The sequence below is a fragment of the Dama dama genome, chromosome 9 (assembly GCF_033118175.1).
Source record: "Dama dama isolate Ldn47 chromosome 9, ASM3311817v1, whole genome shotgun sequence".
In the NCBI taxonomy this organism is placed as follows: Eukaryota; Metazoa; Chordata; class Mammalia; order Artiodactyla; family Cervidae; genus Dama; species Dama dama.
In genome coordinates this window covers 82,641,373-82,666,260 of record NC_083689.1, presented here as the reverse complement: position 1 = coordinate 82,666,260, position 24,888 = coordinate 82,641,373, and the positions used below count along the sequence as shown (strand labels likewise).

Sequence of the window (24,888 nt, the reverse complement as noted above, 5' to 3'; positions counted from 1 at the left end):
AGAAAGACATCTAAAGCTCCCTCCAGTTTCTAATCACATTCTGAACCAGGAACCAGGGCATCTCCTTCCAACTAGTTATCTGGGGGTTGGATTCAGGGGCAATCACCCTTCTCTTCTAGATCAGGTCATCTGAAGTAGATTGCTAGACCATACACTTTGTATCCACACCAGCTTAATTTACTACCAGAAGGTCCCGCAGGCCATCACCCTGTTTAAAAATAGCCCTCCTTGGAACATCCACTGCAAACCGGAAAGGTTGACTGTAAATAGCATTGACCCACCAGCACTTTGGAGCACAGCCTGCATCTCAGAGGGAGCTGCCCAGGCGTCTGGTGATGGTCACGTACCCAGCTTCTATGTCCAGGTGCACATCACCAGCTGACTCCTTTCCCTTCCTCCTCAGGACCCCAGCCATGCGAGGAGGGGATGATGGAGCAGGTCATGGAGCCCAGAAATAACCTCCCACCTAGAGAGGTTCTCTTTCAGAGCCTCCACCTCTTTCATATAGGGTCAAAAGCAAAAGCAAATATTTTACCTTTGCATGGGGGTACTGACTGGGAGAGTGCCTCAGAGGGCCCTCTGGGGCTGGAAGGGTTCTTGATTTAGGGGTGGTTGTGTGAGTGTACACACGTGTAAAAATTCCTCAAGCTGTACACTTAAGATTCAAGCACTTTACTGTGTATTGGTCTCAGTTAACATATATGCTATCATTTTAACCTACCATACAAGTGGTACTTACCCTTTTTGCATGTGATATGTTATACTCAGATATTTTCTAGGTTCTCCTATGTCATCTCATTGAACAATTGCAGATTGGGACCCACCAAACTGATTGCATGATCCTGTAAAGAGTTAGAGCTCCCAGTTTTCACATTTTGTCCTAACAGACCATAGTCCCTCCTGCTCCCCTGGCAGAACAGGCAGCAAGTTAGAGGTCTGTGGGGCTGACCGAACTGTTTCATGGCAGTTCAGGCACCAGGTGAAATAAATCCAGTGAGCCTGAAATACCCCAGATCCCAGATGCAGAGAATGGTGAGGCTTTTGAAAAGCATGGAGATATAGAATTTAAAAGATGGTGGTTACAATGAGAAACTGCTTTTTTTTTTTTTTTCCCAATTCCTTACTAGTGGACATTTACCCTCTACCTACCCACCCCACGGGTTTCTGAGGTGGCTCAGCAGTACAGAAACCACCTGCAATACAGGAGACATGAGTTCAATCCCTACATTGGGAAGATCCCCTGGAGGAGGGCGTGGCAACCCACTCCAGTATTCTTGCCTGGAGAATCCCATGGACAGAGGAGCCTGGTGGGCTGCAGTCCATGGGGTCACAAAGAGTTGGACACGACTGAAACAACTTAGCATGCACGCATGCACCCACCCCATGCCTTACCTCAACTCCTCATCTGTTACAGTGTAATTTTATGTTAGTAAGGTCAGAAGAGAAGTTAGGCTATTTTGAGAAAAATGTGTGGCACCCTTCTTTTGAGGGCCTAGTTATCCTCCCACTTATGATAAAGGTGGGGTGATGAAGTGGCCACCGCCATAGATGACTCAACAGATATCCCAGCATTGACCCACCACCACCGACTCTTCTGAAGATTCTTCAAATTATGATCTCTGTCATAGGCCACATACTCCCGTCTCATCTTCACCAATTCCCTTCAAAGTTCAGGGCTAGTGGCCAGGTGTTCACATGGCTAGTTCATGTCATAGGGATGGGAACAGAAGTGAAGTGTGTAAGTGCCCTATTACTTGCTATAAAGGAAATCTCCTGTTGTGGGCTTATTCTCTTTTCTGTCCTTGAATCTGGCTAGAGCCTGAATGTATTAATAACAGGACCCAGATTTGACCAGCAGGCAAGGTCAACACCATGAGGAATAGCCAAGTAACAAAATGAAAGGAACCTGCATTTCCGAATCCGTACCAGGCCGATTGCTCATTTCAGAAGTGGAAAAGGAAGCCAATGAGACAGAAGGACCCACATTCTCCCTTTTCTCAGTTTTCTCTTGGACTCAACAGCTGCATCATGTTTCCTTCAGCTCTAAACATTAGGACAATTTCATCTACTGGACAAAAGTGAAGTATTTTCATATATATTATTCCATGGAGCCACTGCAGTTATTCTAAGGGCAGATATGAGGCTTTCATTTTAGATGAGGAACACAGCCTCAGACCTCCATCTCTAACCTCAGTAGCTCTTCTCTCCACAGCCTGTTCATGAGCTGCCACTGGGTGAACAGAGCTCTTTGGAGAGTAATGAGTTCTGTGCCTGGAGGTATTCAAACCTGGGCTGGTGAAGGCATGGGAGAGCTGTAAACCCTGGGAAGACAGTGGGGCTAGATGACCTTTCATGCCATCTTTGCGTGCATGCTCAGTTGTGTCCGACTCTTTGAGACCTCATGGACTTTGGCCCACTGTCCAAACTTTAGCCCAAGCTCCTCTGTCCATGGAATTTTTCAAGCAAGAATCCTGGAGTCAGTTGCCATTTCCTCCTCCAGGGGATCTTCCCGACGCAGGGATCGAACCTCCATCTCTTGAGTCTCCTGCATGGGCAGGTGAATTCTTCACTATTAGTGCCACCTAGGAAGCCCGAGATCCTTCAAATTCTCGATATTTTAGTACCTGAAACATGGCTTCTTCTAAACCTTTTCCTCCCTGAACTTTAGAAGTAAAAGAATATCTGAAGGAGCCCACAGAAGACAATATAGAAAAATGCTGAAAGAATCAAATGAGGAGACTAAGCAGATTTTGGAGAATTTGAGAAAGGCAAAGTTTAATTTGCATACAGGCATAACCCACACCTCACCTGGCAAGTGTTAGGCCAGCACAAACCCCTCTGTTGGAGTCACAGATGTCAGCAGGTTTGCAAAGTAACTGGACACAAACAATATAGTTCTCCAAGTAATACATGGGTTTGTCCATCACACACACAAATAACAAACAAATACACTTAAATCCTCTGCAAAAGAGAGATGAGGATGGTAATCAAATTACCTCACATTTGGACAGCACTTTACAGTCGGATCCACTTTGTCCTCATGACAGTCCTGTGAGGTAGGCAGCACAGGAATCACTCTTAACTCCATTTCACAGATGAGGAAACTGAGGATCAGAGAGGTTTCAGCACTGGCCTAAGGTTTCCCAGCTTTAGCTGGGTAGATCTGAACCTAGGGCTAGGATGCCTAGTCCAGTGCTCTTTCACAACTGCCTTTCCAGAGAAAAATTAATGGTGGTGGAATAAGACAGTGGTTCAACATCATTTAGTAGAACTATTATTGTTCTTGAGCAAATGCAATCAAGTACAATCAAATCAACCCTAATGTTAACATCATGTGGTATGGTAGCCAAGGTGAATAATTTTCTGATCTTTCATGTATTTATACCTACAACAAGATGGTTGTTTTCTACTTTAGTTCCTCCCTGCCTTAATTTTAAGTCACTAACAGATCCCAAGAAATGACACTCTGATTAGATTTCATTGATGCAAGTCTTATTACCAGGGTTCACATAGTGGTGTCAGTAATCAAGTCATTAGTTAAAGCTACAATCTGTTGTCTTTCTGAAGTGAAAATGAATCTTATTCACGTATTCCTTCTGGCTGTGGACATTAGCACAGCTCTATTGTTTAGCCATAAATATTATCTTTTATACCATTTCAATAGCAGTAAAAATAATAAACTTCACAGGCTGGTTTTTAAAAAAATCTTATGGTTTAAAATGAAGGGAAAGTTGTTTTTTTTCCCCCCTCCAGGGGGAATAAAATCAACCTTTGAAAAGAAAAGCTAAATGAAATCCTTTATTTTAAAATAAAACTTAATTCTATTGGGAACAACCCCCCTACCGCATTACTCTTTTTAGTTAAGAATTTGAAAACAGTCCAATCATCGCTGACCCAAGGTCCTGTCTGGTTACAACACTGTGAGAAAAAAGAGGTCCATTATCACACACACTCCAAACTGGAACATCATGGATTTTTCTCTGCCAAGTCATTCAACATCTGTACTGAAATTTAATGAACAGTAATAGGGACTTGGTGTGAGAGTCAGTTGAAAATACTGCAACAGTAGGTTTGAATTTCCCTCTTTAAATTCCTTCAGAGAAACACTAAGGAAAACTGACAACATTCTACTTCATGCCTGAATCAGTCACATAATATATTGCCTTAAATAAGAGACTTGTCCCTGTAGCAAAACTAGATGTCTGAGTTAATCACCAAAGGCATCCCCTAAAATCCCCAAGATAATCTCATTGACTGTACAAAATGTGAGTATTCATCTGAAAGCATGAAATTGGATTTTACTTCTGATTTTCTAGGTTAATTTTGCAAGAATACAAATGTTCCCTATTTGGCTGTTAGAAGCTGACCTCCCACCTACTCATAGAAATGGGTCTCATGTAATGAAATACAAGCAGACCCAGCCAGGAGCGCTCATTCCAACCATTACACAAAGCTTGCAAGGCAGAAGAGGATGGGTGCTTTAAACAATCAAAAGGAAACCACAAATTGCTCTTGGGGCTTTTAAATGTGACCAAATTGAGCTTTTTAAAAATGCGCTTTCCTCTCCCAGCTGGCCCAGAAATGGTGCAGGTCATCAAAAGCAACTCTCTTGGAGGTGGGGTTCTCTCTTGTAGCTCCCTCAAGGCTTCAGACTCCAGGAAGCAGGAGGGGTGAGTAACTCGCAAAAAAAAGTACTTAAAGGGTCAGCAGAGACGACGGACAGTGCCCAAAGTTGACCGCTAGGGGGCGGTCTTCCAACATTCTGCAGGAAATAGACCTGCCGGCTTTGTCACTAGCTGAGGAAAACCTGTATGCCAAAAGGGAAGGAGCATTTGGAAATTCCTCTAGTTCCTATTTTTCTCTAATAAGAATAGCTGCAGTGCCTTTGGAACCACTGGGTCATAGAATTAAGGGTCCAAACTTCCAGGGACAGTGCCCACAGAACCACACCCTCCCTTCTGGAAGACTCTGGAGAGTCCAAGGCCAGAGTCTGATACAACATTTCCAGGTGTTGTTCTGCCTGAAACTGCTTTGTGTGTGGTCTTCTCACTGATTTGTCCTGGTTTTTGTTCACTTTCAAAACTGTGTCTTTGCACCAAGAAAGTTAACCTTTACTTTCTTATTCTTTTGCAAGGCTTTGAGGTGCTTGGTGTAACTAATACATATTAGTTCAAACTTTGTTTCTGAACACTGAGAAAAAAAATGATAAGTTATTCATTGTTAGGATCCAAAGAACTCATGCTTCTTATCATGCATCAAGATGCATCAACTTTTTATTTGAAACTAAAGAGAAAAAACAAGCAACTTTAAAAAAAAAAGAAAGAAAAATTAAGCATCCATAAGTCACCCTCCTTGAGTTTAGAGCTATCCTGTTAGCTAATATGAGCTATTGAAAATATTTTTGGAATGGTCTTCAAATATTATAAATATTTTTTTTTTACTTACTTGATATTTCACTATATAGTTATGTACAGAGATGGCCATGCAGGAAAAATGTACATTCTCCACCTCTGTGGGATATTATCAATTCCACTGGGTCTTATGAGCCAGCAAGTTGAATTTATTAGTCAGCTGTCAGCTCTGACAACATAATTAAAGTGCAAAGAGAGAAAGCAGCCAAACAGATCAATTTTTTTCAATGTCAGCATTGATATGCTTCATGCCTCTAAGAAATAATGCCAGATGCAACAGGCTCAGGTAACAATATCTTTTCTCTTCTTTGAAAGCAGAGGTCTCCCTGAGAAGAGAAGAGGGAGGTAAACATGAGATAGCCCTATTTCTTCAACAACCAACAATCCTGGGAAAATCACAGTCACTTTCCCAGCCTAGGGTAGGAGGACGAACCCCTGCATTTGGTTTTCTGACACAAGAGCTCATGAGTGGTTGGGCCCATTTCTCATATACTTACAAAATTTTCACTCAGAAATGTCTCAAAATTTAAAAACAAAGATGACTGGAAAAGAACTGTCTACTAATAGCACATGGAAGGGTGGATTTAAAAAAAAAAGTCCCACTAAATCAGGGGTCCCCAGCCTCCAGGGTCTAATGCCTGATGATCTTTGGTGGGGCTGATGTAATAACAATAGAAATAAAGTGCACAATAAATGTAATGCACGTAATCACTCTGAAACCAACTGCCCTCCTCCCGCCCCAGTCTGTGGAAAAATGGTCTTCCATGAAACCGGTCCCTGGTGCCAAAAAGGTTGGGGGCCGCTGCACTAGACAACTTTAAAAAAAGACAAGTAATGTTCATAGTGAGCCTAAGCATGGTTTGTGTAAATCAGAACAGATTCCCACATAACCAAGGGGCTGGGGGGAATGAACACAAGCTCAGAAAGGCGCAGAGATGATTTTTTAAGTGTATCTTTTCACTTAGCATTGAGACCCACTCTTCCCCTCGGTGGCCTTCTGTTGTATTCCACAGTTTTGTTCGTGAGGCGCCTGAGCATCTTTTCGCAAAGCCTGCACCCGCCTCTCCAATGGCATCGACTTCCTGAACTGCACAGCCTCAGGAAGAAGTCCCCCACGTGGCTGGACTCTTTGGGGGCACAGCTATTGAGTTCTAAGTTATGGAAATGTTACATACAAATCCATTTGACTTTCAACATGTCTTTCCTGTCCTGTTGCCTAAAGACTGAAAGGGCAGTTTCAGAACATGCCATTCCTCCAGTATAAATATTTATGATGCACTGAGAACCATGCACATGCTGAGGATTGAAATTGCTCATGTGTCGGCCCGTCCCCCCAGAGACAGCCTCGGCGCTTCTGGAAGCCTGGAACAAAGGAAATGTAAGAGAAGCAGTTAAATCCTAGGAGAAAACTGGGAGGTGCCCCAGGCCAGTGAAGTGCCAGCGAAACATCACAAGCCTTTTCCATGGACCTTTATCCCTGAGTTCTTAAGAGAAGACGGGGCACAATTTGAAATTCCCCTTCTTACCTGCTGCATTAAAATGGCTACCAGCACCTCCCAGCTTATACTCCCTCATGCAGATACGCCCTCAGCTTTACCCAACACCACTCTCTTCAGCTTCCCACCCAAGTCTGAAGCATCTGTCCTTGATCCCAACCAGCTGGGCTTCCCTGGCTGGAGACAGAATTCTGGTTTGGCTCCATCATCTTTGGGACACAAAGGAGACTGGCTTTGTCTCCAAGCCCCTGTCCTCTCAGCACTGCGGGAGGCGTGGCATGCACAGTTCTGTCCACTCTGCTTTCCATGAAAATTCCACGGACTCGGGGCAAGGTCGGATCGTCAAGCAGGGAGCCGAGGTTCAATTTTTAGTGACAGCTCATACAGCGTATCTTCATCTATGATGAGGGCTTTGTCAAGCAAGTACTGAGTGACCTGGAGAAGAAAGGGATATCCCCGCTTTGAGTTCCTTCACAGCACCAGATGCACATTTTCTGAATGGAGCCTGACACATTCAACATTTTCTCCCAAGCACCGAAATACTTCAAGTAACTAAAAGACATTAGGAATATATTCTGACTGTATAAAAAAAAAAAACTCTGGTCCCCTCTTAACTCCCTACCCTAGGCACTGCCTCAAGAAGCACCACTGTTATCAGTTGGCTTGTATTCTCCCGGATATTTTTCAGTATCTTTCCAGACATCACCAGGTACTTACAGAAATCATTTTTCCTCTAATACATCGTATCACAAGGGTATATTTTATTCCGCTTTCATCAGACTAGAAGCTGTGGAGCGCTCCTCCTGTCATACTAAGAGCTCTCACTGCTCTGCTGCATCACGGGTGTGACATATCAGAGTTTATTTAATGGTCTCATATTGATGGGTTGCCATCAATATTTCACTACGACACAAAGTTACAGTGAAGTCCTTGTTAGCATACTCCCTAGTGCTCACATGTGAATGGTTCCACACCAGAAATGAAATGAAAGGACATGGAAATGAACATGTTAGAACAGGTTCTAAACAGAAAAAAATATCTCTTTATTTTTACTGAGATACAGCAGACATAAGTAAAATGAATACTTTGATTAGTTTTGACAAAAGTAAATACCCATGTAACTTATATATCTGGAGGAAGAAATAGCAACCCACTCCAGTATTTTTCCTTGGGAAATCCTATGGACGGCGGAGCCTGGAGGGCTACAGTTCATGAGGTTGCAAAGAGTTGGACACGACTTAACGACTAAACAACAAGAACCAGGCTACATATATAGCATGCTAGAGAATAATTTCATCACCCCAGAAAGTTCCCTCATGCAGCTTCCCAATCAACCTACTGCCAGAAGCAATCACTGCTCCGATTTCTATCACCTGTGTTAGTTCTGTCTGCTCTAGAACTTCATGTAAGTGGAACCACACAGCATGTACTCTTCTGGGTCTGGTTTCTTTTACTCTGCATAATGTGCTGAGATTCATCTATGTTGTGGTGTGTTTCACTGGCTGTCATCTTCGACTGCTGAGTAGTGGGTCCACTGTATAGATACACCACAATTTGTTTATCCATTCATCTATTTATGAACACCTGGGCTATTTCCAATTTTTGGCTATTATTAAGAAATGCTATAAACATTTTATGTGAAACTTTTTGTGAGCATGTTTTCACTTCCCCCTTGGATAAATACCTGGGTCATAAGGTATTTAAGTTAAATATGCATATTTAACATTTTCAGAAACCTCCAAAGGACACACTTTTCCAAAGAGGTTGTACCATGTTACTCTCACCAGCAATGCATGAGAATTCTGGTTACTTGGTATATCAATTTTTAATTAAAAAAAATAAAATAACCTCCAAAACTGTTGTGCCTATAGTACATGAGAGTATCTGTTATCCCATATCATAACTAATGTTTGCTGTTAACAATATTTTAAAAATATGTCTATCTGATAAGCTGATAATGATGCTTCGTAATTTGTATTTTTCTTATTAATGAAGTCGAGCATTCTCCAAATATGTATTGGACATTTTTGTTTCTTCTTCTGTGAATCACCTGTTTATAGCTTTGTCAATATTGAGTTGTTTATGATTTTTCTTATAGATTTATAGGAATACTTTTCTTTAATTTATAGGAATAATTTTATTCTGTATCTTTTTTATGTTACAAACATTGTCTCCTAGTCTACTGCTTGTACTCTGACTTTTTAAACAATTGCCCTTTGTCAAATAGAAGTTTTAGATTTTGATTCAGCAAACTTTATCAACCTCATTTTCTATAGCTTTCGCATTCTGTGTTTAAGAAGGTCTTTCAAATCCAAAGATCATGAATATTTTGTCCTATATTATTTTATCAAAATAATGTAATGTTTATTTTTATAACAAAGTAGTGAATTCATCTGGAATTTATTTTTTGAATAGGATAAGATGGAGAGCCAAAATCCCTCTTTCATTTACACAATGGTCAGCTTCTTTCTGTCACTTTCTTTAAATGTCTCCTTTATCCCATATTAAGTTCTCATATAGACAAAATCTGCACCTGGACTTTATCCCACTCCACTGAGTTTGTCTTCCTCTGCCAAGACAGCCCTCTTCTATTCACCGCAGTTAGTGTCTGTATCTGGTAAGCAAGGCTCTCCCTTACTCTTCTTATTTTTCAAAAAGTTCTTATCTTTTTTTTTTTTTTTTTTGCCTATCAAAGCTTCCTTATGAGTTTCATAATAAGCATGTCAAGTTCCATGAAATAACAGGGATGATGAGCTGTGTGTTAAATGGGAATCTTCTATCCTACCATCTCAATTTTTCTGTAAAGCTAAAATGATTCTAAAAAATAACATCTATTACAAAATGAAAAGTGAAGGAAGAAGAGAGAAAAGGAAAGAAAGAAAAGGAAAGGAAGAAAGAAAAAGGTAATAAACAACAATTATTGTTGGGATGGAGAGAAGAAGGGGATAAAGACGTGAGATGAATCTTGGAAGGTGAGTAGGGATCACATAATCCAAGATTTCTAGGACATATCAGGACTGTTTCTTTTTTCTTTCCTTAGCCTAAGAGCAAAGAGAAGCCAATAAAATATTTTAAGCAAGGGGTAAACAACTCCCACTGTGTGTTTCAGAGGGTCCTATTTGGCTGTAAATTTGTAGAATGGATTTGCATTCTGTACACCGGGTGCCAGATATTGGTAGCTTGGACCAGGGGTGGTGGTGGTGGTGTGGACAGCTTCACAAGAAATACTGGATATAAAATAGATAGAATTTGATGATGAATTGATATTCTTTTTGCTATCTTTCTTGTTTTTCTTAATCAGAGTTACCAAAGGTTTGTCTGTCTTTTTGGTCTTTTCTTTGAGTTAGCTTTTGGTATTTTTTACCTACTCTACTGCTGTTTCCAATGAATTAACTTCCACTTTTTTCTTCTTTAAATTCCCTGACAAGCATACACGATTACCTTTGGCTGATGATCGATTCGATAGGAAGTCTGCTGGAACTGGCGTATCTCTCTGATGATGTGTGATATCTGACGGAGAAACAACAGAAGCAAAGCATAAGCATTGCCCTGTGTTGCAGCAAAGTTTTCTGGGAGCCTGTCCCAGAGGAGTCAGCCCCTTACTCCATCCAATGAGGTATTTGGAGCCCTGCTCCATCATGACCTAGCCCTAGGGCTTTTTTGCCTTCAATGAGCCACAAGAAACGCTACTAGCAAGAGGATACTGAATTCCCAATCAGGGAGACAGCTGGCATGGGGTATCCTCAGGTGGCAAGCATGGGGCGCTAGAGTCCATGGGCTCCTCGCTTCAAACCTAGTGCTCAGAACTGAGCTGTCCAGCAAGAAGCCTTCAGCATCTGTCTGTCACTGCTCAGTCTCAGAAAGTCATCCCTGGGGCTTGATTCCCCACCCTCTTTGTCTAGACTACCAGCTGAAAGAGGACTGCGAAAATCTCCTGAATCAGCCAACATCGGGTATCAGACCCAGTGTCGGATAAAAAGGTCAAGGTGAAAAAGCAAATGGTCACTCTTCCATGACATCGCCTCTTCTCTATAAGCCACTCAGGTCACCGAGACAGGCTGATTACATGAAACGCGAACCCACCATTCTCATCTTGGAGAAATTGACGAGGCCTTCCTCAGTAAAGTTTGGTGTTCCTTCTTCAATGAACGCCAGGTCGGTCAGGTACATCCCCAGATAAGGAACAGCAGGGGGGTTACAACTGAAAGACCAAGAGGCACCGTTCGCAAGCTCATCCAACAGGTGTCCACCCACCTCCCCAGTTTCAGTAGGAAGCAGCTGTGCTGCTCCCCTCCTGAAGAAAAGAAGTCTTCTAAGTCCATGTTCAGAAGCATACTCATGACATGCAGAGGTTTAAGTATGTCTTACAATAGAGTATGATACAAAATTACAGCTCATGCTTTACTATGTGTTTGAGACAATGGTACTTCAAACAGCAGGATGTCTTACAGACAAATACAAAACATCTGCTAAGGGGACTTGCTTGTAGCATTTGCCTGCAGTGCTTGTCAACTGGCCACACCGCTGGAGATATAAAAGCATGTAGGAAAACCCCATGCCCTCACCTCATTAAAGTGCAAACATTCAACCTTGAAGAAGTGGGTGGAAAAATCAATGTGATTAAAACTTGTAAAACTTGCTTTCTGTTTTAGTTAGTATTTAAATGCTTTAGAAGGTATAGACTTAATATCACACCTGCACACTAAAGTGAGACCTTCTTGGTTTGGAAGGTGCATTCTCGGAGTCTAGAGGTTGAGAACATGGCCTTCTAATCCAGGCAGAACTGAGTTTGAGTCCCCGCTTGCCTACTTACTAAGTGGTGGCGGGCAAACTCTCTGAACTGCAGTTTCCTTGTCTGTGAAAGGGAGACAATGAAACTTTTATCTCTAGTTTGCTGTGAGGCTTAAACAAAATACATCAAGCACTTAGCATAGAGTCTATCGTTTATTCAATCTTCAGTTAATAGTTCTTATCCTATTGTGGTTGTTACTTTAAATCTTTCTTTCAGCCATGACATCACAGGACAAAATTTTCCAGAGTAAGTGAAGTACGTGTGGCAGGTCATAAGAAAACAAACTGCAGAAGGATATACTCTGTTCTTCCTTCCCCCCTCCTCCCTCTGTCTGAAGAATGAGAAAATGACCCAGCAATAAAAAGTGAAAAATAAAAAACAAAAGCAATAGGGACTGGAATATTCAAATAAAGAATCACAGGGAATCACTGTGTTTAGATTAGGAAATACCAAATAAAGAAACTTTTTAGAGTAAAAGATAGTAAAAGATTTACTATGGCGACATTTTCTTATTTGGAATGCTCTGCATACCATGAGTATATCCATAAGACACTTACTGTACGCGTGGTATTCCAAATGAAAAGGAAAATCAGAAAACCATCTGGATGATGGAAGTTGTGTCCCATTTGTTTTTCTTTCCAAAGAAAAGTATGAGGTAGGCCACTATTTGTATACTATAAAAATACTTCTGAATTATGAATAATTTAACAAAATAGACATACTTTTTAAGGGTTTCTCTGAGATTTTTAAATCTTCCTTCAGACGAAACAGTCTTCTGAAGCTTGTCCATGAGAGCTTTTGTCTAGAAGGAAACAAACAACAGTATACCATGAAAATACCCCTATGGTTTGATACGGTGGTGAGTTACCGAAAGCTGCTCAATTGTCTTCTACAGTGGCAGGTATGATACCTTTGCCAGACTATCATGATGTGATATGATTTTCAAAGTATGGAGATGTACTTAAATTTCATTTGTTAAAAAAGAATATGTGATGATAGTAACTCATTTTTTATACATTTAAAAGAGAGAAAATGTATAGAAAAGAAAAATTGTAATGCACAGAAAACTTAGGAACTTAAAGACCTGGAAAGAATATACCGAATAGGGGATCTTAAAAGAGAGGCCCTGTGTCAGGGTGTTTTCACGATCAATCTTTCTGACTGTTAATTTCCAAGTCATCAAAGCACATATTATATTGCTTGGCTGCGGACTGACCAATACCCTCTACTCCAAATCCTTTGTGTTCATCTTTGTCAATTTATTAGAAAAGAATAATTGATATTACCAAGAAATAAAGTTGCTGATGACATTGGTCTAGAGTTTCTTCTATGTACCTGGGAGAATGGTAGCGTGGCCCTTGGAGATCATAATACCCACTCATGGTATTACCCACATCCAGGTAGCTTTGCTAGGAGAAGCATCTGGAATGAAGCCAAGACTCAGGCTCCTCAGGCAACCCTGTCTCAGTCCAGAGAGGAGCTGCAAGGCCCCACGAGAGCTTCCAGAGTGACTCCAAGGGCCACCTTCCCATCCTGGTTCCTGAGGGCTCTGAGAAAAGACAGCCAGCATGGCTTGAACAGGGGTGTAGGGTTGGGGGGGTTGGGCAGGCCTCCTGCCTGGCCCCTAGCTGGCCTTCCCTCAAAGAAGCTGCAGAAATAACAGTCCTACAGCCACAGACCAAATCTGGTGGGCCTCAGAGAACATATTCTACCAGGCCTCTTGGATGTCTCCCAGACTAGACTCAGATCAGCAGAAAGACAGCTACACAGCTGGTGATGTTAACAAAAGTGTCCAAAGCAGGGCATATCTGCAACCAGGCCCTGCCTATGACAGGTCTGAGGCACTGGGTCCTCGAGGATAGCCCATTATTCACACGAACGCTGCTTTGAGTGATCTATATATGTGACCAAGATGGTAAGTTCTATTTAATGTCTCTACAGGTAATATATTCAAATTTCAAAAAACAATTTCAACATTAGCCTTATCATCTCTATTCCATAGTCAGTTCAGTTATTCCTAACCTTGCATCCTGCCAAAGACATGAATATCGCTTAAGTTAACCACAGTGAAGGCCTAAAGAAGATTTAACAAGGTGCCAGCTTCAAAGGAAAAAAGAATCAGAATGCAGAAAAGAATAGGCAGAGGAGTGACCTGCTGACCCTGATGAAGTGTGGCATGTATGACAAGATAATAGGCTCTGGGCATCCAGCACCCAATGGCTGAGGCAATCACTGCCTTAGAGGGAGGCAAAACCCAGCCATGACAAAGGCATCAGTGTCCAGGTTTTGGATTCTGACATAGCTGTTTGAAGCCTATTTAAAAAATAGTATTCTAATACCCATTTATCATAAAATCTCTCAAAAACTATGAAGAGAGGGTAGCTTCCTCAACTTTATAAAAAAGCATTTACAAAAAAACATATAGTTGACATTGTTCTTAATGGTGAAAAACTGAAAGCTTTCACCCCACGGTCAAGAACACGAAAGAATGTTCTTTCTTACTATCATATTCAACGTAGCATTGGAAAGTCTAGCCAGAGCAAGAAGGCAAGAAAAGGAAATAAACAACTGACATAACTGCCTATGTAGAAAATCCCACAGAATCTATAGAAAAGCCCCAAGGTCTAATGTGAGTTCAGCAACATTACAGGTATAAGAACAGTAGAAAATCAACTATATTTGTATATACTAACAATGAATACATGGAAACCCAAGTTAAAACCACAATTACACTTAAAATATCTCCAATGAAAATGAAGTATTTAGGCATAAATCTAATGAAACATATACAGGACTTATATGTTGAAGATTTCAAAATGTTGATTTAAGAATTCAAAGAAAATCTAAACAGTGCTGCAATGAACATTGGGGTGCACGTGTCTCTTTCAGGTCTGGTTTCCTCAGTGTGTATGCCCAGAAGTGGGATTGCTGGGTCATAAAATCTAAAGAGTAGTGAGAAATACTGTGTCTATGGACTGTAAGAGTTAATATAGTAAAGATGTCAATTCTCCACAAATTGACTGATTTAATGGAATTCCAATGGAAATCTCAGTAAAGTTTTTAGGACACAGTTTTTACTCTAAAATGTATATGAAGGTCACAGCATCTAGGGTAGCTAAAATTTTGAAAGAGAAGAATAAAGTGGAAAGAGTCTAGAAAGAACTCAAATCTCAAAGATAAAAAACCCAAGGAACCTAATTAAAAACTGATCTGAAGACATGAACGGACATTTTGCTGAAGATGCAAACAAGCACATGAAAAGATGTTTACCAATATTAGCTGTTAGGAAGTGCAAATTAAAACAATGATGAAATATCAAAATGGCTAAAATTAAAAACAGTGACAGCACCAACTGCTGACAAGAATGTAGAGAAACTGGTTCATTCATAACTTCTTGAGAGGAATGTAAAATGGTACAAGCTCTATAGAAAAGAGTCTGGCAGTTTCTTATGAAACTTAATGCACAATTACCATATGATCTAGCGACTGCACTCTATGGCATTTATCCCAGAGACATGAAACGTTATAGTCACACAAAATCTATACATGAATATTCATAGTAGCTTCATTTGTAATAGCTAAAACTAAAAACAACCCAGATGTTCTTCAAGGGGTGAATGGTTAAATCAAATAAGGAACTAAGTACTGATATGTGTAACAACTTGAACAGATCGCAAAGGAATTACGCTGAATAAAAAAAAAAAAGGCAATCTCAAAATGTCATATACTCTATGATTCCATTTATATAACATTTTTGAAATGACAAAATTATAGAGATGGAAAACAGATCTGTGGTTGCCAGGAGTTAGGGAGCGACAGATAGGAAGATGGCTGGGACTATTAAAGGGTGGCAGGAGGTATCCTGGGGATATAACTCTTCAATATCTTGACTGTAGTGAATCTACCCCTGTAATAAAGGCACATAAAACTAAACACATGCATATATACACACACACGAGTACTGGTGGAACAGATGAAGTCTGAACAAGGCTGGTGGATGGTACCAATGGTTAATTTTGTGTTTGTGATACTGTCTATAGTTACACAAGACGTAACCATTGGGGGACACTGGGTGGAGGGTGGAGGGGATTTCTACTATTTCTTATAATTGCATATGAACCTATAAAGATCTCAACGTTAAGAGTTTTTTTTTTTAAACAGTTTTTATAAAAGCTATGGATATTATTTGCAAGGTTCAGGCTTTTTTCATAGAAGAAGAGTCTGCTAGTTTTAGGGGCCAAATTTGGGATTCTCAAAGCACTCCATTTTTACTAAGGAATGGTGGGGAAGGGAATAAAAGAGATGGCTTAGGCTTGATTTCTTGCTATACAGGGAGGAATTTTAAAGGCTTGGAGAAAGAATAGAAGATAGAGTAAGAAGTGGTGTCTCTGAGAGGGGCTTGAAGCCTCAGAAGGAGCAACAGAAACCAGATAGTTTTGAGGAAATGTCAGCAGAATATATGCTCTTCTTCCTGCCTGAAACCCTGGAGGTGGGCACCCTGAAGATGTCCCTCACCAACTCGAGGTGGTCAAAACAAGGTGGGTATAATGATCTGTTGGAAAAGGATAGGCAGAGAGGCCCTGGCAAGACACCCCTAGCCTCTGGTACCCACAGAACATAGAGGAGCCTAGAAAATTCCCCCAACACCCTTTGAGAGGGTCAAACGAGTTATTTATTAATAGTAAAGAAGAGTTAGCCTGCCCACCAGGGATCAGCAAGGGGAAGCGCAGCCTGTAGTAGAGGTGATACACACTCCATCTCAGAGAATCAGCAGAGCCAGTGAGAGCTGAGGTGAGATCAGCCAAGCTTCCTGGGTACAATAACCACACCATGTTCCTGATGGGGTAGGCTTGCCTTCTGAACACCAGGCACAGGCAATTCACAGTGCCTTGTACCCAACGACTAATCAGTCAGCGACTACAGCAGGAAACCAGTGGGGGCACACAGCCTCCCATGAGCCCAGAGAAGCCCTCCCCAACACCCAACATCCACTGACACCCATGGCGAAGACCAGGAGGCAAATGGTGATGTCACTTGAATCTTCAAATTATCTGAATGAAAGCAAAAAGCATGAACAAGCTGAGTCCAATTAAAGTACAATTAAGAAAGTTATATCCCTTCACATCCACGTCATTATGCAACAACTTGACTAAAAGAATGACAAATAAAAAGGTGAACACAGAGGCCCTCGGTCCCTGGTCTTTGGCCCTAAGGTACTTGTACCTTTACTTTGAGGGACAAAGAATGGATCCAGAGACATCGCTCTGCTCACCCGGAGTCAATATGCCCTCCCTAAATAATTCAGTGAACAGCTCCTAACTGTCAACCACAGTGTCTGAAGATGTCCCCAAATATGTTATAATGAATATTTTGATTTGTATTTTTTCCCCTAAATTAACCATTTAGAAACGCACATAAGAGGAATCAATTAAGTGGTAAGAACACAGTAATCACCCATGTTCACACCTTTCTTTGCCAAAAGAGCTGCTCATTTCAGCTAATTATCTTCTAGTCAGCAATATTTATCTTGGCTCTGGTCTCCCAGACTCTCCTCCTCCCGGCAGTGGGAGGTGTCGTCCGCTGGCACTCACCTGCTTGGACACCTTGGCCCAGGTTTTCTTCAGCCGGTAGATGGCACTTCTGTTTAAGGCTGAGGTGATTTCCAGCACGCCATTGTAGTTGTGCAGGCACCGGCAGATGTCCGCCACCGCCACCCACTTCTCAATTGTATTGGCTCGGGAGGTGACATCCGCGTAATTCATGATCTGGGAGGCCACCAGGTTACTCATCTGAGACAATGGAAAAGCCAAGAGAGGCCAGCTAAGAGCCAAAGCCATTCATGCAGGCACAATACCTGAATCACCTACAGAAATGTCGGGAAAGCGAGCGTCAAGGGATGCGAGATCGTGGTCCATTTTTTTTTTTTTTTGAGGGGCTTAACTGAGTTTTATTTTCTCAGTGAAATATATTAATTCGTAAGTGTTTAATAATGTATATTTTCCTCAGGAAGAGGTACAACAGAATTTGCCCTGAGTGAACTGACAAATACATATTTGCAATTTCTCCTTTGGGACATGGTCTGTTGTAGATACCAACCAGATTCTGAAGAGACTAAAGTCTGTAATAATAACATTATTATTATCAACATTATTAAAAATAATCATTCTCATTCTGAGAGTGAAGAGAGGAGTTGTTTGGGATCAGCTTGTTGAGGGAAGAGGTGATTTTGTTAATCAGTAATTTTGATGAAGAAGTCATTTCCAATAATTATTGAAAGAAAGGCATTCCCCTGAGGAATGGCACCCTTTGCAGACCAGAGGTTTCACTTCTTGGGGCCTCTCCCCATGTTCCCTGGGTCCCAACAACAGGGGGATAGTCACTCTAGGAAGCCTCAACCATCACAGAGAAAGAAAACACATTTTCCTCCAATCAAATCAAACACTTAACCTACCAACTCTCAAACCAGAAACACATGGTGCAGGGGAAGAGAACATTTTCACCTTCTTGCTTAATTTTTTTTTCCACCAGCAGTGAAAGAGACCTACAGTTTCAAAGCTAAGTGCTGTAATTCTATTAGTTAAAGCCAAGAGAAAAAAAGAGGCAGCTTAAGAAGCTCAAGACTTAGAAAATGGAAAGAAAAAGGACAGAAGAGGATTGATAACAACCAAGAGGAATATAAGATCCATAATCTCCTATCCATACACTAAATCTGATGAGTATACCCATTCTTTGATAATCCCATAGGTATTTTAGGTCATGGGCTTCCCAAGTGGCTCAGTGATTAAAAAAAAGAAAAGAAAAAAATCCACCTGCCAAAGCAGGACATGTACGTTCAATCCTGGTTTGGGAGGATCCCCTGGAGAAGGGAATGACAACCCACTCCAGTATTCTTGCCTGGGAAACCCCATGGACAGAGGCGCCTGGTGGGCTACAGTCCTTGGGCTTGCAGAGTCAGAGACATGACTGAGCACAAGCAGGAGCATCTTAAGTCACAGGGCCTCCACATGTGCATATTCATTAGACAAATACATATTCATTAGAGGAATTATTTTGTAACGAGCACCTACTAAGGACTACGCATTCTTTTAGGTTGGGGAATAGGAAAAACAAATAAATCAGTCTCCCTGACCTTAGGGTGCTGAGCCTGGTTAGGCATGGTTAGGTGGGAAGGTGAGGGGAAGTCAGACAGAATCAAGTAAATATGAAAGGCCAAATGAAGGTTATGGCCATGCGAAAGGAGGGGAAAGAAGGGTCTGAGACATGGGTAGACTTAGGGCTCACTGGTATCCAGAGGTGTGAACAGGGTGGGGAAGACTCCAAGGTTGAGTGAGTGAGTGGCTGGCAGGGCCATTACCCATGACCAAGAACAGAGAATAAGATGAAGACGCAGGCTCGGCAGGTCTGGGAGGGGCTGATGATGAGTTCCACCTGCAATCTGGACACAGTGGCCAATCAAGCAGTTTCAAGTAGAGGCTGTGGGTCTGGAGCCTGGGACTCACAATCTGGGACCCATAATCTGGACCTCTGATTTGAGAGGCATTACATCCCAAGTGTATGGACAAAACAGGCAAAAAAAAAAAACGTTTATGGTCCACAGCAAGGCCTCTGTTTCTCAGAGAGTCATTCAAATGGGTCATGTGTCCTATCCTTTAGGAAGCAGCTGCGTTGATGCTTATTATGTGATAACATCTAATATGCATGTACCCTCAGAAAGACAGAAAATCTGTACTGAGAATTTTCCCTGTTTTGTATTCTGATTCTGAATGATTTAATAATTTACCTACAGGGTCCCTGGTAGTCTTTTTTTTTTTTTTTTTTTTTTACAATTATCCCTTTTACTAAAGTTTAGTAGAATTGAAACAGTAGCCTTCCCTTTGCCTGCATAGGCCTGAAGATACTCCAACATCTGTGGTTCTTCCATAGGACCAAGACCATTAGAATAGCACCAACAGGTCATTGGAGGGTATAAAAGCAACTCCATCTTACTGCTGCAGAAGAGTAGAGAAGGAGACAGACGGACAGCTGGTTACCACTGCACACAGCCTCAGAAGCACTGTAATTATGTTCTAAGAGGTCCCTCCCCACCCTGGAATGTACTGGGACTGAATGTTCAGTAATAATGAAGAAGAGCTGTACCAAAACAGCCTTATTATCACCAGCATCACCAGGGGCCTGTGACAAAGTGCAGCTAGAAGTAATCGATCTAGGACCATGAAGTAATGATGACCATGATAAAAATACAAGCAACGACCTATGCTTGAGAATCCCCTGGGCTGCAAAGAGATGAAACCAGTCAATCCTAAAGGAAATCAACCCTAAATATTCGTTGAAAGGACTGCTGCTGAAGCTGAAGCTCCAGTACTTTGGCCACTTGATGTAAAGAGCTGATTCACTGGAAAGGACCCTGAAGCTGGGAAAGACTGAGGACAGGAAGAGAAGGGGGTGGGAGAGGATGTGACGGTTGGATGGCATGACTAACTGAATGGACATGAATTTGAGCAAATTCTGGGAGATAGTGGAGGACAAAGGAGATAGTGGAGGACAAAGGTACAGTTCACGAGGTCACAAAGAGTTGGACACAACTCAGCAATTGAACAACACCACCTATGCATCCCTGAGCATTCATCAGATGTGTGTACCATCAAAGTGAACCTCTTAGGACTGAAAGGTAACTGGAAGTTATCACATCACTGTGAACTCATAGAAGAGATTTAAGCTTATTTTTTAACATTCCATCAGTTTTGTTGTAGAAGTGAGTGGCAGACTTCCTTTAATTTAGTGAAGAAGTCTGCAGTCTCTGATACTCATCTTCCTATAACACTCCCGCCCAAGGTTTTATTTTTATGGTTACTCACATCATTGAAGTGTTGGCTGGTTTTCATAATGTAAGGTGTTCTTTCATTTTTATCCAGCTTCATCCACCCCTGCCCAAGAAATTCTCTGAAAGTTCAAAGCAAAACACAAAATCAATTAAGTTTTTTAAGGGTATCTATGGTCCTGGATAACTATTATGACTATTATATAAATTAAACTTAACACTGTTCAACTGCTGCTGCTTCATCTCGAATGAATTTTAGCTAAATTCTACTGTTGTACCACTGGATGCCAAAAAGAAAGAGATTTTTCGGTTTTCAGCTTTCTCTTATAAATATTTGGAGTGAGTGAGTGAGTGATAGTCACTCAGTCGTGTCCAGCTCTTTGCGACTTCATGGACTGTAGCCCGCCAGACTCCTCTGTCCATGGGATTCTCCAGGCAAGAATACTGGAGTGGGTTGCCATTTCCTTCTCCAGGGGATAAGTGTTTGGAACTGGGTCCCTATTAGGATCATAATAAACGCTTCTCTGAAATTGGAAAACAATGACAAGAGGAATAAAGAGGCTAAGTACTAACTCAGAAACCAAGACCATTCCCCCTGAATCAGCTTAAAAAAATCTTAAGGCTTAGCAGAAGGCTCAAAAAATTCATCGCTACCAAAAATGTTAATCATCACCAGCATGTTTTCCTCCACTTTACTCTGACATTCTCCAGGAGAATGTCAATTCCACAGGCAGGGACTTTCCTTTGCTCTCCCCAGAGCCCAGAACAGTACACGTGCTAAGGGCTAAAAGAACAAACACTAGCGTTAGCACTTTGCAGCCTGGTCATTTGAGGAAGGCAGTTATGGCAGGGGGGGCTCAGCCTGGTGGAAAGTCTGTCTGCTAAATAACACTCCTGCTCCTTCCTTTCATTCATGAGCAGGTCACCGGATCACAGCAAGCAAGGGACAAGCAAGCTGGAGCATACAGGAATTATTTTGTCGAGGCACTACCAAAAAGAACTTAAAATGAAATTACTCTGACACATTCTCAATCCAGAAACGTTGACTGGGTCCCTGGGCAAGGACCTTTGTCCCGTGATGTTGACAGTACTGTTCCCGTTCTGCAAGGCTGTTATATACAAAGATGTGCTCACTCCACGGATGCAAATAACTGGTTCATGTTCACGGTGGCACAGAGAGGGCAAGGAGGAGAGGTGAGACCCCAGGAAGAGACCACAACATGGTCAACCGCAAAGCTTCAGGCTTTGCTCTTTCTCCGCCTCCATAGAGGTCACGCCCCCTCCATCCTGAATCCTCATTACACAGGAGGGTAGTCAGGAGGAAAGCGAAGAGGCTCCTAACTCAAGTCATCACATAGTTAATGGGTTCATTTGTTCAGCCTTGGGGCCACATTCCTTTTTTTAAATGGAAGATGCTATTTATTTAATTTTTTGTAAAGAATTGGGGTATAGTTCCTTCACACTGCTGTGTTACTTTCTGCTGTGCAACGTAAGCGCATCACTATATGGATACACACATGCCCTCCCTCCGGGACCTCCCCCCGACCCATCCCACCCCTCTAGGTCATCACAGAGAACTGAACTGGGCTCCCTGTGCCACAGAGCAGGCTCCCCCAGCTCCCTGTTATACACATGGCAGAACATACCTCAGTCCCAACCTCCCGTTCATCCCCCTCCCCCGGGTCCTCATGTCTGTGCTCTGCACCTGTGTCTCTATCTCTGCCCTGCAAATAAGTTCATCTGTACCATTTTTCTAGATCCCACATATATGCATTGATATATGATATCTGTCTTTCTCTTCCTGACTGACTTCACCCTGTCATGGATAGGTCTACAAGTGCTGAGAGGGGAGGAGAGAAATAAGACAAACGCATAACAGAAACATCTGCAGGAGCATCTCTAGCCCTGCTCTTTATGCCCCCTGACCTAGCTGTAGCTCTGACCGCCCCCCCATCCTGCTACACCAGAGCCTCCATCATCACGGGTGCCCTCTTCTCTACACACAACATGGACCACACTTAGACCTCTTGCTCGGCTTCTCCCTTGCCTCCCATTTAGCTATGATTTCACAGAGGATTTGGGCCAACAGTTGTTATTTGTCCAAACAGAGGCTTTTTGTGTGGACCTGCTGGAGGACTGCTGGGGGTGGGGGTTTGAAAGAGCCACCATCCTCTATACATGAGGCAATGATGCTTGTTATGTGACAGCATCCACTCAGCACATACCCACTCCACACGCGCTCTGTGCCAGGCACTGTCGGGAATCTATCTTGCTGTGGAGTTTCCACGGTCAGCAGTACTTGAAGATTTATGGATGTGGCCGAAGAACTGCAGCGGAATCTACAGCATTGACCCAACATCCGTGTCTCTCAAAATATAGTCCTGGACCACACAGAATTACCTGGGATTCTCATTGAAAATGAAGTTTCTTGGGCCTCAGACCTACCAGAATCAGAATCTCTGAGGGAGGCACCTAGGAATGTACATTTTTTAACAAGTCTCCCGAATGATTTTAGGCACCATGAAGTCTGAGAACCACTGTTACAGCTGCATGAAGTTTTCTATAACATTAGGGTGTGAGCGGTCAGAGAAACTCACATTCTACGTTTAACGGCAGTATTACAGCAACATAAGAGTGACCATCTTGAGAGTCTCCAATATTTCTGTATCGATATTTTCAACATAAACTGGAACCCAAAGACATTCAAGTGGGTCCAAACCATCATCAGATGAAAAGCCTGTGCACACACATGGGATTGGGGCGGGGGGGCGGCTCTGCTGCCGTGTGTGCACACTCACTCGTAGGGAATGCTTCTGAAAACGATGTGGTCCAGCAGGGTTATCTGCTCAGCCAGCTCCATGGCCGACAAGGTCTCGAAGCACTCGGCCTTCGGACAGTCGGTCTGCAAGAGATGAGGGCAGGGAATGACACACACCTGGAGGCCAGGTGCCTGTCAGCTCACCGCAGCTGCTGGAGTGCCGAGTCCACCCCGGATTCCAGCTCTGAAGAACATGGCAGAGAGCTCAGAGATATCAGGCAGCATTAACATCACGGACCATGATGTTAAACGCCGAGCCAAATCTGGTCCCTTTCATACAGTTTTGGGGACAGAACATGTAGTCCAGACCCCAGTTACCAGCTGTGGGCACAGTGCCAGCCTTTGCGAGGTAAAGTCTCACACATAATTAATTGTGCAGGATAAGACTACGGCTCAACTTACCAGCTGAATTATATCCTCTAGTTTTAGGTGGATGTCATCTTGATCATCTTGTGAAAGGGCCCTAAAAAAAGTCAAAAATATCCCCCATGAAATGGACATAGACAGGCCAGGAATGAAATGACAAAAATGCAGTTCAGTTTCCCCCAGGGTGGAAAGTTAGTGGGTTTGGGTCTACGAGACTGTGGGGACTTGAGTTGAAGACATGGGGTCCAGAAAACAGGAAAACACACATGTTAAAGGCAGAAGAAGATCATCAAGAGAGCTGACTCATAACAAGGAGCCAACCTGTCATACACGAAAGTGTTGTGTTAGTCGCTCAGTTGTGTCCGACTCTGGGACCCCACAGATGGCGCCAGGCTCCCCCGTCCATGAAATTCTCCAGGCTAGAATACTGGAGTGGGTAGCCATTCCCTTCTCCAGAGGACCTTCCCAAACCAGGGATTGAATCCGGGTCTCCTGTACTATAGGCAGATTCTCTACCATCTGAGCCATGAGGGAAGCCCAAGGTTGTAGGTAAAACACCCACCGGGAAAGTGAAGCAGAGGGTGACCTGGTGCTTTGCCTTACCGAGAGGATCTGTGCCAGGAATCCAGGCGCCCTGCACTGCTATCAGTCAGGGTTTCTAACAGGCTGAGTGCTCCATCCACACTCCTCCAGCCCCTGCCCTGGCCCCCCACCCCTGCTGGTGCTGAGGCAGAAGATACAGACTGCTCCGTCCCCAGACACAGGCAGACCAGAAGCTCAGGAGAGTTTCCACGTAGCAAGAGTTTGAACAATGCCAGGCAGAGACCAGCAAGTAAACTCTTCCCTACTGCTTCCCAGTTGGGCCTTCCCAAGACACGTTTGGTCTTGTATCCCCACACTCAGTGTTATTCAGCTGTCAGCCAATACATTTTTGATCAGTGACAAATGAATTAAAAGAATTCATAAATTAAGGCAGGTGCTGGTTTCAGAGTGAGAGTGACACTTCATGTCCGGCAGGAGTTCAGGGTCCAGGATTACATAATCCTGATTATATATCAGAGATCCTGATTATATAACTTGTATCTGGGCCAAACATTTTAGGTGTCCTAAAATGAAGGCACGATCATGTGTTAAAAGTATTAAAAAAAAATTTAAACACTGCCCAACTGTGTAGCCTGTCTGTTGGA

General features: G+C 42.5%; 1 protein-coding gene across 2 annotated transcripts in view; it reads right to left on the bottom strand.

Moving 5' to 3' along the window:
- Positions 1-2,748: 2,748 nt before the first annotated feature.
- Positions 2,749-24,888, bottom strand: part of RASGRF2 (Ras protein specific guanine nucleotide releasing factor 2) — a 256,768-nt gene continuing 234,628 nt past the window's right edge. For both annotated transcript variants that reach the window (XM_061151929.1, XM_061151930.1), the window contains exons 20-27: positions 23,738-23,798; positions 23,316-23,419; positions 20,555-20,639; positions 17,291-17,488; positions 12,422-12,501; positions 10,991-11,108; positions 10,349-10,417; positions 2,749-7,342 (exon numbers count right to left, since the gene is read on the bottom strand). In XM_061151929.1, the coding sequence (XP_061007912.1) occupies positions 7,250-7,342; positions 10,349-10,417; positions 10,991-11,108; positions 12,422-12,501; positions 17,291-17,488; positions 20,555-20,639; positions 23,316-23,419; positions 23,738-23,798 (808 nt within the window). In that variant the 3' untranslated portion in view covers positions 2,749-7,249. The remainder of the gene's footprint in view (positions 7,343-10,348; positions 10,418-10,990; positions 11,109-12,421; positions 12,502-17,290; positions 17,489-20,554; positions 20,640-23,315; positions 23,420-23,737; positions 23,799-24,888) is intronic.